Source organism: Arvicola amphibius, chromosome 4 (assembly GCF_903992535.2).
Source record: "Arvicola amphibius chromosome 4, mArvAmp1.2, whole genome shotgun sequence".
NCBI classification, from domain to species: Eukaryota; Metazoa; Chordata; class Mammalia; order Rodentia; family Cricetidae; genus Arvicola; species Arvicola amphibius.
In genome coordinates, this window is record NC_052050.1 from 1,752,032 (window position 1) to 1,769,096 (window position 17,065).

General features: G+C 49.9%; 1 protein-coding gene across 1 annotated transcript in view; it reads left to right on the forward strand.

Moving 5' to 3' along the window:
- Slc38a10 (solute carrier family 38 member 10) overlaps window positions 1-17,065 on the forward strand; it is a 51,808-nt gene that overhangs the window by 22,098 nt on the left and 12,645 nt on the right. The window contains exons 9-10 of the mRNA XM_038324832.2: window positions 337-448; window positions 1,195-1,301. Of these exons, the coding sequence (XP_038180760.1) occupies window positions 337-448; window positions 1,195-1,301 (219 nt within the window). The remainder of the gene's footprint in view (window positions 1-336; window positions 449-1,194; window positions 1,302-17,065) is intronic.

The following is a 17,065-nucleotide window of genomic DNA, read 5'->3' on the forward strand; positions in this document are numbered from 1 at the left end:
GCACTCAGCAGGACTGTTCCTCTGGAGTTTACCCTGCTGTCCAGTTTGTGTGTCTTTGCACTAAGAGAAAATATGAAAATGAAGATCGTAATACTAACTTTTCAGACCAGAGTTGTGAGATGTACTGCCTGTGCGTGGAGCAAAGCTCATGGCCTTCTTGGCAGTCTGCAGGCTTCCTCCGCTAAGGCTGCTCAGCCAGTCTGATTGTGCTGAATACTCACCTGTCAGGTGAGCTCCCGCTGGACCCATGCGGATATAGGCTTGCTCAGTAGAGCCCTGTGTGGTCATGGAAAGTAGTTCTTTCCAAACTGGTTATTTTTGCTTTCTTTCATGTAGCAAAAAGATGGAACCTTTGCTGCAGGGGGCTACATGCCCCCACTCCGGTTTAAAGTCCTCACCCTCTCGGTGGTGTTTGGAACCATGGTCGGTGGAATCCTGATCCCCAATGGTAAGCCCTGCAGCCTCTGGCCCTGCTGCCTCTTGTCTGTCTTGGTTTCCCTCCATTCTTCTTGTTGTGTGGGGAGCCCAGGGATGTCCCTAGCCTATGCTTAGCATTTAGCTAAGATTACTACAAAGTCTCATGCCGTTTTCTCTGGTGTGCTAAAAACTGCCTAGAGATTCAAGGTCATACGCACTCCTCTGTAGACTAGTTGTGGCTTATTGTCACCAAACACAGGAGCAACGGCTTTAGCCTTTTTCACACATCTTAGGCAGGCAGTGGTTACTGCTGAGTAAAGATAGAGTGCTAGGCCGTGTGGAGCCAACTTCTGATTTTGGTTGGAAACGCCCTGTGCTTGGCCTTTTATTTATTTGTTTATCTCTCTGTCTACTTGTTTACTTTTTTTTTTTTTTTTGAGACAGGGTTTCTCTGTGTAGCCCTGGCTGTCCTAGAACTCACTATGTAGACCAGGCTGGCCTCGAACTCGGAGAGCTGTCTGCCTCTGCATCACTGCCCAGTCTGTTCTTGACCATTTAAAGATGGGCTGTCAGAATTTCCCAGGCTCCTCTGCTCTGCTCTGACAAATCTAAGTGTATGAGAAGGAGGAGAAACGTGGAGGTGCTAGCGGACCCCGTGGGTACCGTGGATGTGTGCTCACGGGCTCTCAGACAGCCTTCACAGTGGTCCTGTCCACCCGTATGCCCGGTGAGCACCATCTCCCTCCCAGTCATGCCTTGCTGTCCGTTCATTTGCAGTGGAAACCATCCTCGGCTTTACAGGGGCGACCATGGGGAGTCTCATCTGCTTCATCTGCCCAGCTCTGATCTATAAGAAAGCCCACAAGAATGCCCCCTCAGCCCAGGTGAGTGTGTCCCTCCCCTCAGCCGTGTACACCTGTGCCTTGGATGCAGGTGAATGTTGACCACACGGCTTGGCCCCTCCTTTCCCTCGCCGTCAGTCTAGTCAGGGAGAGGTCCTTGCTCGCAGTCACCACCCGGGCCTTTAGACAGGCTCCTCCACTCATTCTCAGTGCTTTGTTACCAAAACAGGCGGCTCAGCCTCTGCCCCGTGTGTATCAGGGCTTTCCCCAGAGGGGACGATTACTCTTCCTTACCTATCACAGGACACTAACGTGTGTTCATGCTGTGACTGTTTGCCCGCCCCTAGACCGTCTTCCACAGCGAGCACCACTGTGGTGCTCGGTGTTTGAACTTGTGGTGTTTGAACGGTGGTCCTAGGATGACAGTGTATGTGCACACGTGTGGGCATGCTCCAGCGATTTTGTTTGGTTTTGGTTTGTTTTTAGTAATGCAGCTTCCTGCTATCTTTGCTCAGCACCCTTAGCCCGTTGCTCCTCAACCACAGGTGTGAGCATCTGTGCTGCCTTCTATTGTAGCTGATTCCCAGGAGCTCCCTAGAGGGAAATTCCATAACCTAGTCTCCCACGCAGCCATCCAGCCCTTTGCTGTACAGTGCCCAGGTGTTTCCATATTACACGAGACTGTGTCTATAGAAAGTATTCCAGAAATGAGACTCCTTTTGCCCTGTGCCTGGTGAGGTCACAGCTCCACAGTGTGTCTGTCACCCTGTCTGCATTGTCCTCTGTGCTTTTGGCTTCTCTGAATGAGTGGAAATGTTGTTTCGTGGGCACAAATGCCGCATATGTTTTTTCTCTTTGTACTGCCTGTGTTTTGCTTCCTTTTCAGGGGAGTGTTGAATGTTTTCCTATTGGTGCACAATGGTAGTGCTTACGTGTGTGCCGCTTGACAGTTCACACCTGTTTGTAACTCCTGTTCCAGGGGACCGACACGCTCACATAGACATGCATGTAGGCAAAAGTACCAAATAAATAAAATAAAGACAAATTATTTATTAAAAAAGGAAGAAATAAGGTGTGGGCTTGGACAGTGGCTTAGCGGGTAAAGCACTTGTGCAAGTCTGAGGCCTGGAGCTCAGATCCCCAGAACCCCTGTAAAAGCCGGGTGGGCCGGGCAGCTGCAATCCCAGCACTCAGGAGGCAGAGTCCCAGGAGCACGACCCTGCGTCAGTAAAGTAGAGAGCGGTTGAAGAAAACTCACATACACTAACACGGAAGAAATGTACAACATGCACGTAGAAAAGCATAGTTCTTACATGTAGCTTGACATGTCTTTGCAGTGTGACCCTAGCCAAAACCGCCATCCAGGCAAGCTGAATATCCCGCCTCCCCCAGAGCTCCCTGTGAGCCTCTCATCATCCCACCCGCATCTCACAGGTGACTGTTGTCTCTTCTGGAGGCTGCAGCCTGAGGCAGTGGCGTCTCGTGCCTGTGCTGTGTGGTGGTCAGAGCCACTGCAGGAGGCCTTGCGCTTGCTCACTCGCTCAGTGCATTCACCCCCTGGAAACCGCTGGTAGGATGATAGTCTAGGGAAGGGAGCGTGTGGGAATGGCCACAGTTGTCGTCTGGGTAGTCAGTCCAGCAGTGGCCGATCCAGGGAGAGCCAGGAGTCTGGTAGCTGTTCAGTCCCCGAGGACGGCTGTCTCAGCGGTCCCCGTCTGGTGCTGGAGGCCCGGAGGGTCCTGGGAGACCTGCTGGCCTGCAGTCTCCGATGGAAGCCCAAACACTAAGGAAGATGAATTTGCCATCAGGGTGAGGGCCCCCAGAGGGTGTGGCACAGATTAGGGCGGGTCTTCTGCTTCAAATCTGATTAAGACAGTCCTACACAGAAGTGCACAGCAGTTTGAATTTCAGTCGATTCCAGACGCAGGCAAGCTGACAACCAGATCGACCCTCACACCCACCCACTGTCGTGTGACATGTCACGTCTAGTCAGACTCTGATGCTTGGCTGCTCCCTTGGGTGCCATGGGGGAGCAGCTCTGCCACTCTATACTTTCCAGAAGGCACCTGGTCCTGTGGTGTCATAGTTAGCTTTTGTAGATTCTGCAGTGGTTTGGGGTCCAGCAGTGGTACCTGTAGTTATAGCATTAAGAGTGACCCTGATTTCACATGTACCATTGTCCCCTTTAGAAGTTGCCAGTGGTGGCGCACGCTGTCAACCCCAGCATTTGGGAGGCAGATGAAAGTGGATCTCAGTGAGTTCGAGGCCAGCCTGGTCTACAGAGCAAGTTCCAGGACAGCCAGACCTGTTACACAGAGAAACCCTGTCTTCAAAAACAAAAACAAAACAGACCATCTATTTTCCCCCTTAATTCTATATACGTATTTGTCTGCCTGTGTGTGTGTGTGCTCGCATGGGAGGCTGGAGCATTTGTGGAGCCGTTTGTCTCCTTCCACTCTCTGAGGGTCAGAGTTCAACTCAGTTGTCAGGCTTCGCACCTTTGCGTGATGAGCCATCTCGCTGGCTCCATTTAAGTTTTTAAATTTATTATTGATTAATATGTATGTATGGGCGTGCCTAGTGTACATGGAAGATGGAAGGTGTCAGATTCCCTGGAACTGGAGATAGTGACAATTGTGAGCCTCCGTGAGGACGTTGGGAACTGAACCCGTGTGTCCCTAAACTACTGGGCTTTTTTAAAACTTATATAACATACACATATAGTTTATTTATTTTCATTTTATGTGCATTGATGTTTTGTCTGCACGTGTGTCTGTGTGAGGGTGTCAGATCTTAGAATTACAAGCAGTTGTGAGCTGCCATGTAGTTGCTGGGCATTGAACCCGGGCCCTCTGGAATAACAGCCAGTGCTCTAACCACTGAGCCATCTCTCCGGTCCCCTGCTGAGTCATCTGGATGGCACCGTCTCATTTTGTAGCCTGGGTGCTGGGTTACAGGGTTAGTTTACTTCACCTGGCATTGGACATCTTTTGATGACAGAAGTTGTGAATTTTACTTTGGCCCAGTTTATTGACTTTTTTCCCCTTTGGTGCTTTTTTGGTTCTATTTAAGAAAAGTAGGAATATCTGCTTACCCTAAATTCTAAAGATCTATTCTGGTGGCTTTTATCTTTCACCCCACTTGGGATCAGTTTAAGTGATGCAGGACTCGTGTGGCTGTCCAGTTGATCCGCTCCGTCCCTGCTGTGTCCTTCTCAGCCCTGTTGTCTGAGACTCTTGGGGACGCCTGTGTTCACTGGTGTGCTCCCCCACGGCTGGTGGGGGGGGTGCACCGCTCCATCCCTTCAAGGTGCTCCTTCTGCCTGTGCTCCTTTGCATGCTTGGCCAACTCCTGCAATGGCTTTTTGGTTTCTTCCAGAATAATTGCTGACATTTTTATTTGGGTTGCATCAAGACTAGATCGAAGATGTGACATCATCCTTCAGCTTACAGTATTTTTAAAGATTTATTTTATTTTAAGTTATGTGCATATATGTGGGTTTGTGTGTGTGTTGAGTACGAGGGTCAGCAAAAGCCAGAGACATTGTTTCCCCTGGAGCTGTAGTCACAGGCTGTTGAGAGCTATCTGTTGTGGGTGCTGGGGATACAACTCAGGCCTCTGAGAGCAGTGTGTGCTGTGTGTGCTGTAACTGCCGAGACACCTCTTGGCTCCTCACAGTGTTTTCTGATTCCTGCTGATTTTCTCTTGCCCACAGCCTCTTAGACTTCTCATCATTGCGACAGATGCCTCAGAGAGCAGCTTAGGAGGAGGGAGATATGTTTTGTCTCACAGTCTCGGAGTTGGGCTGTGGCCCTTGGCCTCATCTTTAGGTACGAGTCACAGTTGTTGCAGTGATGGCAGGGTGTGCCGGAGCATAGAGGGCAAGCGAGATAGAGGCGCACCTCTCCCCCTCCTGGTGTTTCCATCACTCCATAATGCCACCAATGTCTGTTAGTGGATCGCTTCATTCCCTGATAAAGGCAAAAAGCCTTTGTGAGCCTGTTGTCCTTCGTGGTCACCATTAGAGACCAAGCATCCAGCTCATGAACCTTTTGGGAGGGATACTTCAAATACAAACCATAACAAGTCCTAGACATTTGGGGGGTTTTTAGGGCCTCTTAGAATGCACGTTGGAGAGTTTCAGCCCTTTACATGGGTTGAAGTGAGCTCTGTGGTCTGATATGTGGCCCACTCTGTGGATGCTTAGTCCTAAGGTCAGACACTGAGGTCTTCAGTTTTGACATTTGGGTACTGATATTTTAAAAATCTTAGCTGGGCGGTGGTGGTGCACGCCTTTAATTCCAGCACTTGAGAGACAGAGGCAGGCGAATCTCTGTGAGTTCAAGGCCAGCCTGGTCTATATAGTGAGTTCCAGGACAGCCAGGGGTACACAGTGAAACCCTGTCTCCTAAAAGAAAAAAAAATCTTATCAGTTATGAGAAGTGTAAAATAATTCCTAATTGTAGATTTAGTTCTCCTTGTAACTCTTCCGGGTTCTGCTCTCAGCCTGAAGCTGTTATTAGCTGTGCGGTGCCTGTGAAGCGTCTGTGTACCTGGAAACCCTTCCTCTGGGGTGGTGTCATAGGTGCCTTAGCTCTGCTCTGCCCAGCTTAGCCTTTTCTGATTAAAGTGACTGTCAACAGGATCTAGAATCATCCACGAGACAAACCTGGATGTGGCCAAACTGATATGTGAAGAGCCACTTTTCCCTGCCGTCTGTGGGCTGGAGTCTGTGGCCTACGGGGTGTGGGACCCACTGTCAGGGCCTGCGGCCGACGGGGTCTGGGGCTGACTAGAGAAGATGAGTGAGCTGAGCATCAGGCCTCATCTCTCTGCCTCCTGATGCTGACGCAGTGTGCCCAGTCGCCTCATGCTCCTGCCACCATGCCCTCTGCCGTGTTGGCCTTCCCTCCATCTAGAGCCTCGATGAATCTTCTGTCATTAAGAGTTTTATCCGGTGCTTGTCCCAGCGACAGGAAGAGCAGCATAGGCCTCTGTGTGTCCTTCCTCCTCATACTCTGATGTGCAAGGGCAGACATGTGAGGGCGAATGTTGGTGCCCTGCCCGCTACCTACAGAGCCAAGGATGCTGACTGCCGGTGTGGTCACTGATTTAGGCAAGAATTTCCATTTGCTTTCTTTGTTTTGTTCTGTCTTTTGGGATTGGGTTTCTCTGTCATCACCCTGTAGACCAGACCACTTCTGCCTTCTGATTGCTGGGCTCAAAGGCAGCTCCAGCCACACCAGGTCATTATTCTTCAGTTTGGGAGGTGGGGTGGGGGTGTACACATATGTGTGTGCTGTGTTTGCTAGTGTGTATGCAGGTCCAAGGTGACTTCCGGCATCTTCTCCATCTTCCTCTACCTTTTCTCTTACTGAACCTGGACCTTGCTGTTTGGGGAAGACCAGCCAGTGAGCCCCAGGACCACAGTGCGTGCCACCATGCTCAGTTTTTAGTTTCCAAACTCAGGACACGCTATCCACTGAGCCATTTCCCCTTTTGTGAGTGTGTCTGTGTGTGTGCATGTTCACACTGCGTGTACATGTGTGTGGAGGTGAAGGCTGACATCGGGCGTCTTCCTCAGTTGCTTCCACCTTATTTTTGAGACGGGTTCCCTCACTGATTTGGGGATCCCGGCAGGTCAGAGAGCTTCAGGGATCCGTATGTCTCTAGTCGCAGCACGTTGTCCTGGCTCTCACCTCACTGCTGGATTCAGAACCCAGGTCCTCGCGGTTGTGCAGCAAGGACTTCCAGCCAAGCCTGCTCCCCGCCGCCCCCACCACTGTTATTGTCTCCGCTGTGGATGGATTCTCACAGCGGCCTGCCCACACAGCCTTTTGATTTCAGTGGTGTGAAGTTCACACATTCAGCAGAAGCTGTGCTTGGAAGTTTGCTCTTCCGAGCCAGTGATCTCAGTACCCTCGTGGCATTGTGTGAGGGGTCTTTCTTTGGACTGCCAGCTCTCAAATGATAACACAGAGACTTCTTATTTATTAAATGTGAAAGCATGAACACTTGGCCTTAGCTTAGGCTTGTTCCCAACTAGCTGTTAGAACTTAAATTAACCCGTTTATATTAATCTTTGTTCTGCCACGTGGCTCGTCATCTTTCCTGCATACTGTACATCCCACTTCCTCCATGTCTGGATGGTGAATCTCCACCTCTCAGATTCTTCCCCCAAGTTCTTCTCTCTCCCCAGAAGTCTCCCCAATCCTCTCCTGCCCAGCTATTGACCGTTCAGCTCTTTAGTCAACAAATCAGAAGGCAAGGAAGGACAGAGATACATCTTCATGCAGCATGGTCACATATCCTACAATACTCCCCTCCCCCCCCCCCCCCCCCAGCTCGAGACAGGGTTTCTTTGTAGCTTTGGACCCTGTCCTGGAACTCTCTTTGTAGACCAGGCTGGCCTCAAACTCACAGAGATCCACCTGCCTCTGCCTCCTGAATGCTGGGATCAAAGGTGTGCGCCACCACCACCCAGCTCACTTCCCCCTTTTGATCTAAAATAAAAAGGAAAGCTCTTAACTCTAACACAGTAAAACTATACACAATAAGAACAATTATCAGGTAAGAATTACATTCCCGGGGCTGGAGAGATGGCTCAGAGGTTAAGAGCATTGACTGCTCTTCCAGAGGTCCTGAGTTCAATTCCCAGCAACCACATGGTGGCTCACAACCATCTGTAATGAGATCTGGTGCCCTCTTCTGGCGTGCAAGCATACAGGGGAGGAATGTTGTGTACATAATAAATAAATAAATCTTTTTTAAAAAATATTTATTTATTTATTTATTATGTATACAATATTCTGTCTGTGTGTATGCCTGCACGCCAGAAGAGGGCACCAGACCCCATTAGAGATGGTTGTGAGCCACCATGTGGTTGCTGGGAATCGAACTCAGGACCTTTGGAAGAGCAGGCAATGCTCTTAACCTCTGAGCCATCTCTCCAGCCCAATAAATCTTTAAAAAAAAAATGTTGTGTACATAATAAATAAATAAATCTTTAAAAAAAAAAAAAAGAAAAAAAAAAGAATTACATTCCCAATGTCCAGTCCATTTGTATGTGGCAGATTCGGAGAAAGTATTCTATTATATATCCTATCTTGGTGAGTCCAAAGTTTCATACCATAATTTGTGTTACCAACCTAAAAATATGCTTTAGGTCGTAAAACATTTTCTTAGATAAACAAGCTTTTATATCTCTTAACCTTTATAAATTTTACATCTCTTTTGTGAGTTTCTTTTTTGAAGTTGATAACAAAGAAAATGGTAAAACTATAACTATATCATCTGCAACCCCATCAGAGACCTGAGAAGGATATGATATTACCTGAGTAAACAGGAAGTACAGAGCAAGCAACTTCTAAAACTGTAGAAATGTCAGAGACATCTGGCTGTCTGACAGTCACCCCAAGGTTCCTCTGCAATGTTGAGGCATCCCTCTTCAGCCTACAAGCCTAGGATATCTGACAGACTTTTCTGTGAAGCAGGAATTTTGAAAGACTGACCTACCTTGTCTTGGCAAAGCTTGACAGTCAACTTCCTTTGTGTACTGCTTGTCCAGTTTGCAGTTGAGGCAAGGACGGTTTCTTGCCCAGTGGCTAGCTTTGCCATATTGAAAGCAAATTCCATATGGAGGTTCTTTGATGCCCATCATCTTCTCTGGAGTAGATTGGTGCTGCCAGGAGCAGATGGTTCTCACTGTCATGAAAAGCCTTATGTTATTAAAACATTTTAAACCCACATTCTGTAGATCTCTGAAGTGTTTGAAGATTACCTCTCTAAAAATATCTGTTTAACATTAACACATACCTAACATAACTACAGGCTTGATTGTCATAGATGACTAACTGCTAACCTTTTTAAAAATAATTTATTTAAATTTATTCTGTGTTCATTGGTGTGAAGGTGTTAGATCCCCCAGAACTGTAATTACACAGTTCTGAGCTGTCATGTGGGTGCTAGAAATTCAACCCAGGTCCTCTGGAAGAGCAGCCAGTGCTCTTAACCACTAAGCCATCTCTCCAGCCCCCTAATCTTCATTTCCTAATTATCCTAAACAGTTTGTAATATGAGCCTTCAAGGACTAGAACTTTAGATTACATTTTTAAATGAGCTGCATATGTACAATACCTTCAACAGGAGTAGATATATACAGTATGTTATAACAAGAATAACCTTAAATTTGTGCCAGTATATGGAAATCCATCACCAATGTAAAATATTTGAGGCTGGTAGTTGCTTTTAGTAGATTCAATAATCTACCCTTTTATCCTACCATTTCTGTATTCCCCTTTTCTTTCTTTTCATTCTTCATCCCCATTTTTTTTCTTTTGCATCCTCACACAGTGTGATCAACTGTCCCACAACAGTATTGGGCAACAGTGGCTGCAGCTCCCTCCTGGTCCACATCAGAGAAGTCAGTGACTCTCAAGACCAGGGTGGCATGACGGTTAGTGCTGCCAACTCGACGGCATCTGTAACCTCTCCCTCCCTATCCTCTCTCTCTCTTTCTCTCTCTCTCTCTCTCCCTCCCTCTCTCCCACCCTCTCTCTCTCTCTCTCTCTCTCTCTCTCTCTCACACACACACACACACACACACACACATGCGCACACGGTGGGTTACTTAGGTTAGGTTAGCCTCTGCATGCTTGTGAGGGATTCTCTCTCTTCAGTCCCAGTCTCCTTGCAGTAGTGGGCCAGGACCATCCTGGTCTTGGGTACTGGACTGCATGGATGGGAGGAAGTGAACTGAACAAGAGCACTGTCCTCACTGTGCCCCCTGCCCCAGGATGCGGTTGACCAGCTGCCTCAGGCTCCTGCTGCACACCTTGTTACGGTGGACTGTACCCGGAACCGTGAGTCAGGATAAATAAACCCTCCCTTCAGCTGCTCTAGTCAGGGTTTTTTATCACAGCAGCAGGAAGGAAACTGAGGCAGGTGGTCAGCCCAAGGTAAGCTACTGTTCCAGCTTTACATAATTTCAGGTGATGTTGGGTTCATCACAACATAACCCATTGTAAATCTAGGAGCGGCTGCCTCAGTTCCGGTTGATGTTTCGTTGCTGGTCCTTAGTCCTGTCTGCTGGCATGATTGGTATTTTTCAGTTATTGTGTTGAAGAAACCAGGGAGGCTCTGAGTGGTGTGGCCCCTGGTGTGCCCGATGACAGCACGGGTGGAGGTTGAAGCTGGGGTAAGCATGGCTTTGGTGTGCTCCCTTTCCTAGGACCTTGGCTACAGATCGTTGGCCCTCACTTAGCTTTCATCTTGTAGCTGCCCTGTTCCCTATGTGCTCTGTGTGCTGCTGGCTCGTGCCTCAGAAGAATGCGTACACGGGCCGCACACTTCTGTGGGGTTGTTTCCTTCTTCAGGCTGCGGTGCTGGAGCCCCCGCTCCCTGTTCTCAGTGCCAGCCTGGTGAGTCACTCTGGAGTCTAGACTGTGGACTGCGTTGTCTGGCGCTCCTGACTGAGTGTCCTGGACGCAAGTCTGGCCTCCCCTGCGTGTTTGCCCGTGTCTTCAGCGGCTGACCTCAGTGTTTTCCTCTAACACTGGAGCGAGATGGGAGAACCAGCGACACTTTCTGCTTTTCTGCTGTAGCTTTGATATCGCAGTTGGTAGTGAGGTTAGGGAGATTAGCCCAGTGCCTGTCAGACTGCAAATGGTTTTCCTCGATTTTTTAACCCCATCATGTGTTCTGGGGAGTATGGGGTGTGAGGGAATCCTAGTTAGAGAGACTTTCTAGGGGCTGGAGAGCTGGTGCAGCAGAAGAGGATTTGTGGCTTTTGCAGAGGACCCAGCATTTGCATGGTGGTTCACAACATCTGTAACCTTCCGCCCCCACAGAGCATGGGGCATGCACATGGGGCACATATGTGAAGACAGAGCCCTCATACATAAAATTTAAAAATAGAAAAATTAAAGAAAGACTTTCTCAGAGAGAAAGGTAGTTCAATGTTTAAGAGTATTTATTTCTTGTTGGGTGGTAGTGGTGCACACATTTAATCCCAGCACTTGGGAGGCAGAGGCAGGAAAATCTGAGTTTGAGGCTAGTCTACAACTACAGAGCGAGTTCCAGGACAGCCAGGGCTAACAGAGAAACCCTGAATCAAAAGAAATTTTTAAAAAGGTCTTTACTTCTCTTCCAGTAGACCTGAGTCTGGCTCCCTGGTTCCCAGCACCCACATGATTAGCTCACAGAAAGAACTTTGTGTCATCTGATATATTCTTGGAGAGCGGGGTTAGTGGGACATTGTTGTTTCACCTGTGTGTGTGTCCCCTGGGAGTACAGTTACAGACAGTTGTGAGCTGCCATTGGGGTGCTGGGAATTGAATTCAGGTCCTCTGGAAGAGCAGCCTTCTCTCTGGCTGTAGCAGGGACTTTAGTTTCCTGGTTGGTCTCTTCTTTCTCTGTTGATCTTATCACTGTGGCATCATAGACCTTGCCACATTTTATTTTTAATATTCTGGGTTTTGAGATAGGATCTTATATACCCCAGGCTGGCCTCAGACTTTCTATGTAACTAAAGATAACCGTAAGCGTCAGATCGTCCTGCCTCGGTCTCCCAGGTACGCACCATCGTGCCTGGTTCACACGGTGCTAGAGACTGAGCCTAGGGTGTCATGTGTACTGGACTCGATTCCTAAGTTGAGCCATGTCCTTAGCCGGCTTCCTGCGTTTCCACCTGTCGTTTGTTGTCTAGCCCTGCTTTGAGTTTTCCTGCGTAGCCCTAGCTGGCCTGGAGCTCACTCTGTAGACCAGGCTGGCCTCTGCCTCCTGAGTGCTGGGGTTAAAGGTGGTCGCCCCCATGCCTGGCTCTTTAACACTAAGGTCTCTTCTTTCCTCGTTGTTCTTGTTAATAATGGTCTGGATGCTGTTGGATTTATTTTATGAATGAATATTTGAATCCACGAATCTAAGAGATCTAAGCCTCCTTTTGTTTTTGTTCTCGTGGCAGCTCTTCTGCAGTGCACATGTGAGCTTCCTGTGCAGCAGGTGGCCATGGCTTTGATGACTCAGCTGTCAGCTCAGGTCTTCTGGACTTGGCTTCTGTGTGATCTGTTTGCTGGCGTGCTGACTGGCTGTTTGTGTGCAGGGAAGTTGTGGATTTCCTGCAGTCATTTTTTCCTGCTCACTTCATTGAGCTCCCCCTGGATCTCTTGGTGCACTTCCTTCTTTCCCATCCCTACATTTCCATTTCTTTTGTCCATTCTGTCAGTGTGTGCCTGTTGTCATGGTGCCTGTGGCAGGAGCGGGCACTGTGGTGTTGTCCTTACCCAGCTGGGCCTGCCTCAGTCGCCTGGCCTTTGGAGCTCATGTACAGGAATGAGCAAGCATGGCACAGCTTGCAGTGCCACAGTTGTAAACACACTACATCACGCCAAGGCTTGATCTGTGCCTGTTTAACTCTGTTTCTTAGGATTGTGAGCGTTTGAACTACCATCTGACTGAGGAGGGAGATACTGTAGCTCTGCCATGAACGCACGCACAACCTCTGTCCTCTTCTCAAGCAGGCCGGCCAGGGCACGTAGTGGCTTCCATACTGTGAGGAACATGCTCTGGGAGTGTGACTGGGTCTGAGACCCTTCTGGGAGCCAGGCCCTGTCCTGGGAACTCCACCTGCTCCTGCAGAAAGGACAAACTGGACCAGCGGCTCCGCAGCTCAGCTGAGCATTTGACTGGTCGAGGTTTGCTCTCTGCTTAGGGACCTCACAACAAGCCAGAAAAGGAGTCCATGTCTACTGGGCAGCTGGTGTGAAGACGGCTGAAGTAAGAATAATCAGAGAGCAGGACAGTGGGGGGTAACAACAGAAATCCTGTCTTCCCAATCCTGAATGAGGCCAGGTGGTCTTGTCCTCTTCTGCCATGAAACCAGCAGAGGGTGCTGGAGCCCCAGGGAAGCTTACAAGAGGCATGGATTCCTCTAGCAGGGAAGGCCCCGCAGGCGAGCACCATGCCGCCGAAGCCTGGGGCCCCTTGGGCGAGTGTGAGTGGTGCCCAGTGCACATAAAGCCGTGCGCTAACCTCCTGTCCCACAGACAGAGTGAGGCCACCCGAGCCTGGGGGCCTAACACCCACACTGTTGACTGGAGCCTGGTCTCGGCTGTATGTTCTGTTTCTAAACTTCTTTATCCAGAGCAGGAAAGTGTGTCCCCTGCCTGTCCACTTCTGGGGCTCTACTGTGTTAGGAGTCAGGGCCCCTTGTGGAGCCGCAGCTTCGGGTAACTGGGGGGAGGGGCTATAGGATGTTTGTGGACCGAGGCCTTGGTCAGACCTCTCATTTCCCAAGCCTGAGTTGAACTGTAGGGGGTGGATTTGTGTCTCTTCTGCTGGCTGGCTCTGGACTACATTAGGATGGATCGATGCCAGAACTGCAGTCAGCAGGGCGCTCTGAAATCAGATGTCTGGCACACCGGATCCTGCTTATCGACTGAGATCCTGCTTCCAAAGCGGCTCTTCCGCTGCAGGAAGCAGTGGCAGAGCCGGAGCTAGCCTGGCTCTGAGGCCATGCCAGTCTCTCCCTGAGCCTGCGGCTGCCCGGGATGGAGTCCCCTCCCTGACTTTCCAGACTTTCCAGTCTTCCTTGCAGCTGCTAGGCTGTGCAGACAGGGCTGTCACCACTTGCAATGGTCGGCAGTGAGGGGAACTGACCCTCAGCCTAGGACGGCTTCGGGAGAATCTGGACCCCTGGCCTCCCACACTGCCCCGGGAAGTTAGTTCCTGCTTGGCCACGTTCACTAACGGACACCTTGTGTCTGTGTCAGCGGCACTGAGTACTGTCTTGGGTACGTTCTGCTTGGCTGTGGCTCTGGCAGAAGTGTCAACGAGAGCTCCCGTAGGTGTTTGCTGATAGGTGCTGTTACCCCGGCTCTCTCAAGCTCTAGAGCTCTTTCTTGGGCTCTCACTGACAGCAGCGAGGCAGGCCTGGCCAGCAGGTGCCCACAGAGCCAGCAGCTGGCAGCTTTGTGTATCAGGAGGAGGACAAGCTCAGCAAGGGGAGGCTGGAGACCATCAGCGGGGCTCTGTGTGTGTGTGTGTGTGTGTGTGTGTGTGTGTGTGTCCAGCATGCAGAGCCTGTTTCCCTGGACTCCAGAAACATTTTGATGTGCATCCCTCTGGCCTGTGCTCTGGGCTACAGGAACCAGCGTCGGCTTTCAGAATGGAGCTGGGGGTACATTGAGGTAGGAGGTCCCTCAAGCACCAGGTGGAGCTGAGTCTGTTTTCTGGGTTCCCGAGATTGTGTTTGGAATATACTGCACAGTGCCCTTTCCTGTACGGCCCTGGGGTAAGTTAACCAGAACTTGCTACTTACAGCCTCTCTCACTGTGCCTGTCTGTGCCCAGGAAGTGGAGGGCGAGTGGGGACTGGGCCTCGTGTCAGCTCCACTCCATCGTGGGAACTTTGTCCTGTGAACTCATTTTCCAAGGCAGATCCGAATGGGGATCTTTCCTTTGGTTTTGTTCTAGAGACAGGATTCCTTTGTGTAACCCTGGCTGTCCTGGAACTCGCTACGTAGACCAGGCTGGCCTTGAACTCACAGAGATCCCCCTGCCTCTGCCTCCCTAGTGCTGGGATTAAAGGCCTGCCCCACCACACTGGGCCTTTGATGGAGTTTTTCAGGAAGCTGTCTCCCAGCATCAGCAGAGTTAACGTTTCTTATTTTCTGGGTGATTTTATTTTTCTTCTTTTTGGTTAAGCTCAGAAAGCTGAAGGTTGAAATAAATCATTCAAAGTCACGGATGAAATGTTTTCTTTTCTTGTCAGTCTCCGTGGAACTGGTAAATGATAATTCCCATTGAAAATAACTGACATAAAATGACCAACAAATGTTTTTATCTTTGGTTCAGAGCATTTAAGAGAGCCTACTTCACTGGGTCCATAGAGGACAGAGCACCAGGGCCTACCAGCATCCCCTGGGCTCTGTTCCCATCAGGGATCTCTGATCCAGGATGGAGCAGCAGCCGGTTGTTTTCCAGCCCACTCTACGCTCCCAAGGTCTTGCCTTGTCCACTGGTGGGTGGGAAGTGCATTTGGGGAGACGCGACTTTCCTCGTGGCTTCAGCAGAAGGTCATTTCTGCTGGAAGAAATATGGAATATGTTGAGCTGGGTTAGAAAGTGACCTGGGAGGCTGGCTCTGGTCCCTGCAAGAGTTAGTGCCCATATGGAGAAGGGCTTTCTGGGCCCGCAGACCATGATGGGAAGCTTCTCTAGACTCCTTCAGTGGTTGATTTAACTTCCATCCAGGTCCTGGCCTCTGTGACCAGAGTCTGGTTTCTGTTCCCTGCCATGGCGGTGCTAGGGGACCAGAGCCTTGGAAACGAGGGTAGCCTCGATACAGAACAGCCCATGGGGGCACAGCCGGGGTCATTAGGGCTCTGATGAGTTTCCAAAGCCCATTTCTGTACAGCCTCAGCGCAAGCCACCCTCAGTTGTGCAAGCTTTCGCCATCTGCTCCTTAGGGAGCAGATGCCCTGGAGGCTGTGACCGTACCTGTTTTAGTATGCTGAGAGTAGCCATCCCCATAAGCATTGTTCCCTGAGTCTTTCCTTCTTTGTGAGAAGGATTAGGATGCTGAATTTCAGGAAGCTGGGGCTGCACAGAGCTTAAGAAAAGAGTTTAGGGTGTGATGGGGGCCAGGGGCCCTGAACCCAAGTACTGTAGGACATATGTGCTGACTTAAGGGGACACAGGAAAGATATCATCCCCACATGGTTCCTGCCAGAAAGGTCAGGGCTTCCTAAAGAGCCCCACACATCTATGAGGCACCCCAGGCTCTGGCCTGCTGAGGTGTCTGCCTCTGCCTCCAGGGGATTAAAGGCATGTGCCACCATCAGCCAGCTTCTTTGGTGTTGATTTTATTTATTTTTAAAGAGTAGGCCAGGACTGGAGTGGTGGCTCAGTGGTAAAAAAGTACTTGCTGCTCTTTCCCTAAAACTTGAGAGTGGTGGTCCCCATGGAACTCTGTCTTCTGTGATTGTACTGAGTGGACTTGAGAGCATCTCTCAGCTCTTTGGTACTGGTTCCTTCCTTCCTTCCTTCCTTCCTTCCTTCCTTCCTTCCTTCCTTCCTTCCCTCCTTCCCTCCTTCCCTCCTTCCCTCCTTCCGAGACAGGGTTTCTCTGGGTGGCCCTGGCTACCCTGGAATTTGCTCTGTACACCAGGCTGGCCTTGAACTCAGAGAGATCCACCTGCCTCTGCCTCCAGAGTGTTGGGATTAAAGGCGTGCGCCACCACCGCCTGGCTTCTTTGGTGCTTTTATTTACTTTTAAAGAGTAGGCCAGAGATGGCTCAGTGGTTAAAAATGCCGCTGCTCTTAGAGAAGACCCAGGTTCCATTCCCTGGTGGCTCATAATTGCTTATAACTTCAGTCCAGAGCTACCTGGCACGTTCTTTTGTCTTCTGCAGGTACCAGGCATGCATGTGCTACACACACATATGTGTAGGCACTCACACATGTATGTACAAATAAATCTTTACAAGTCAGAAGCCGTTTTTGAGTTTTGGCTCTTAGATATCAAAGCAGGGAACCAGTAAAGGTCTTGACCAGGCATGAGGCGACCTCGCTATTTCCTCTCACAGAACTGTGGAACCAGGAGCCACTGCCTCTCAGGAAGTTTGAGGAGGCCAGGCCAAGTCAGAAATAGCAGCAGCTGCACCAGGGTCATCCCAGATGCCCAGTGGAGAGGGGCTCAGGTGGCGCCTGGGTGGCATGACGAGGGTTTGCAGTACGGCAGAATCCATCGATTGTAGGGCCGTCAGGAGGAAAAGGCCCTAGGAAAGCCAGCAACATGTTGGATGTAGCT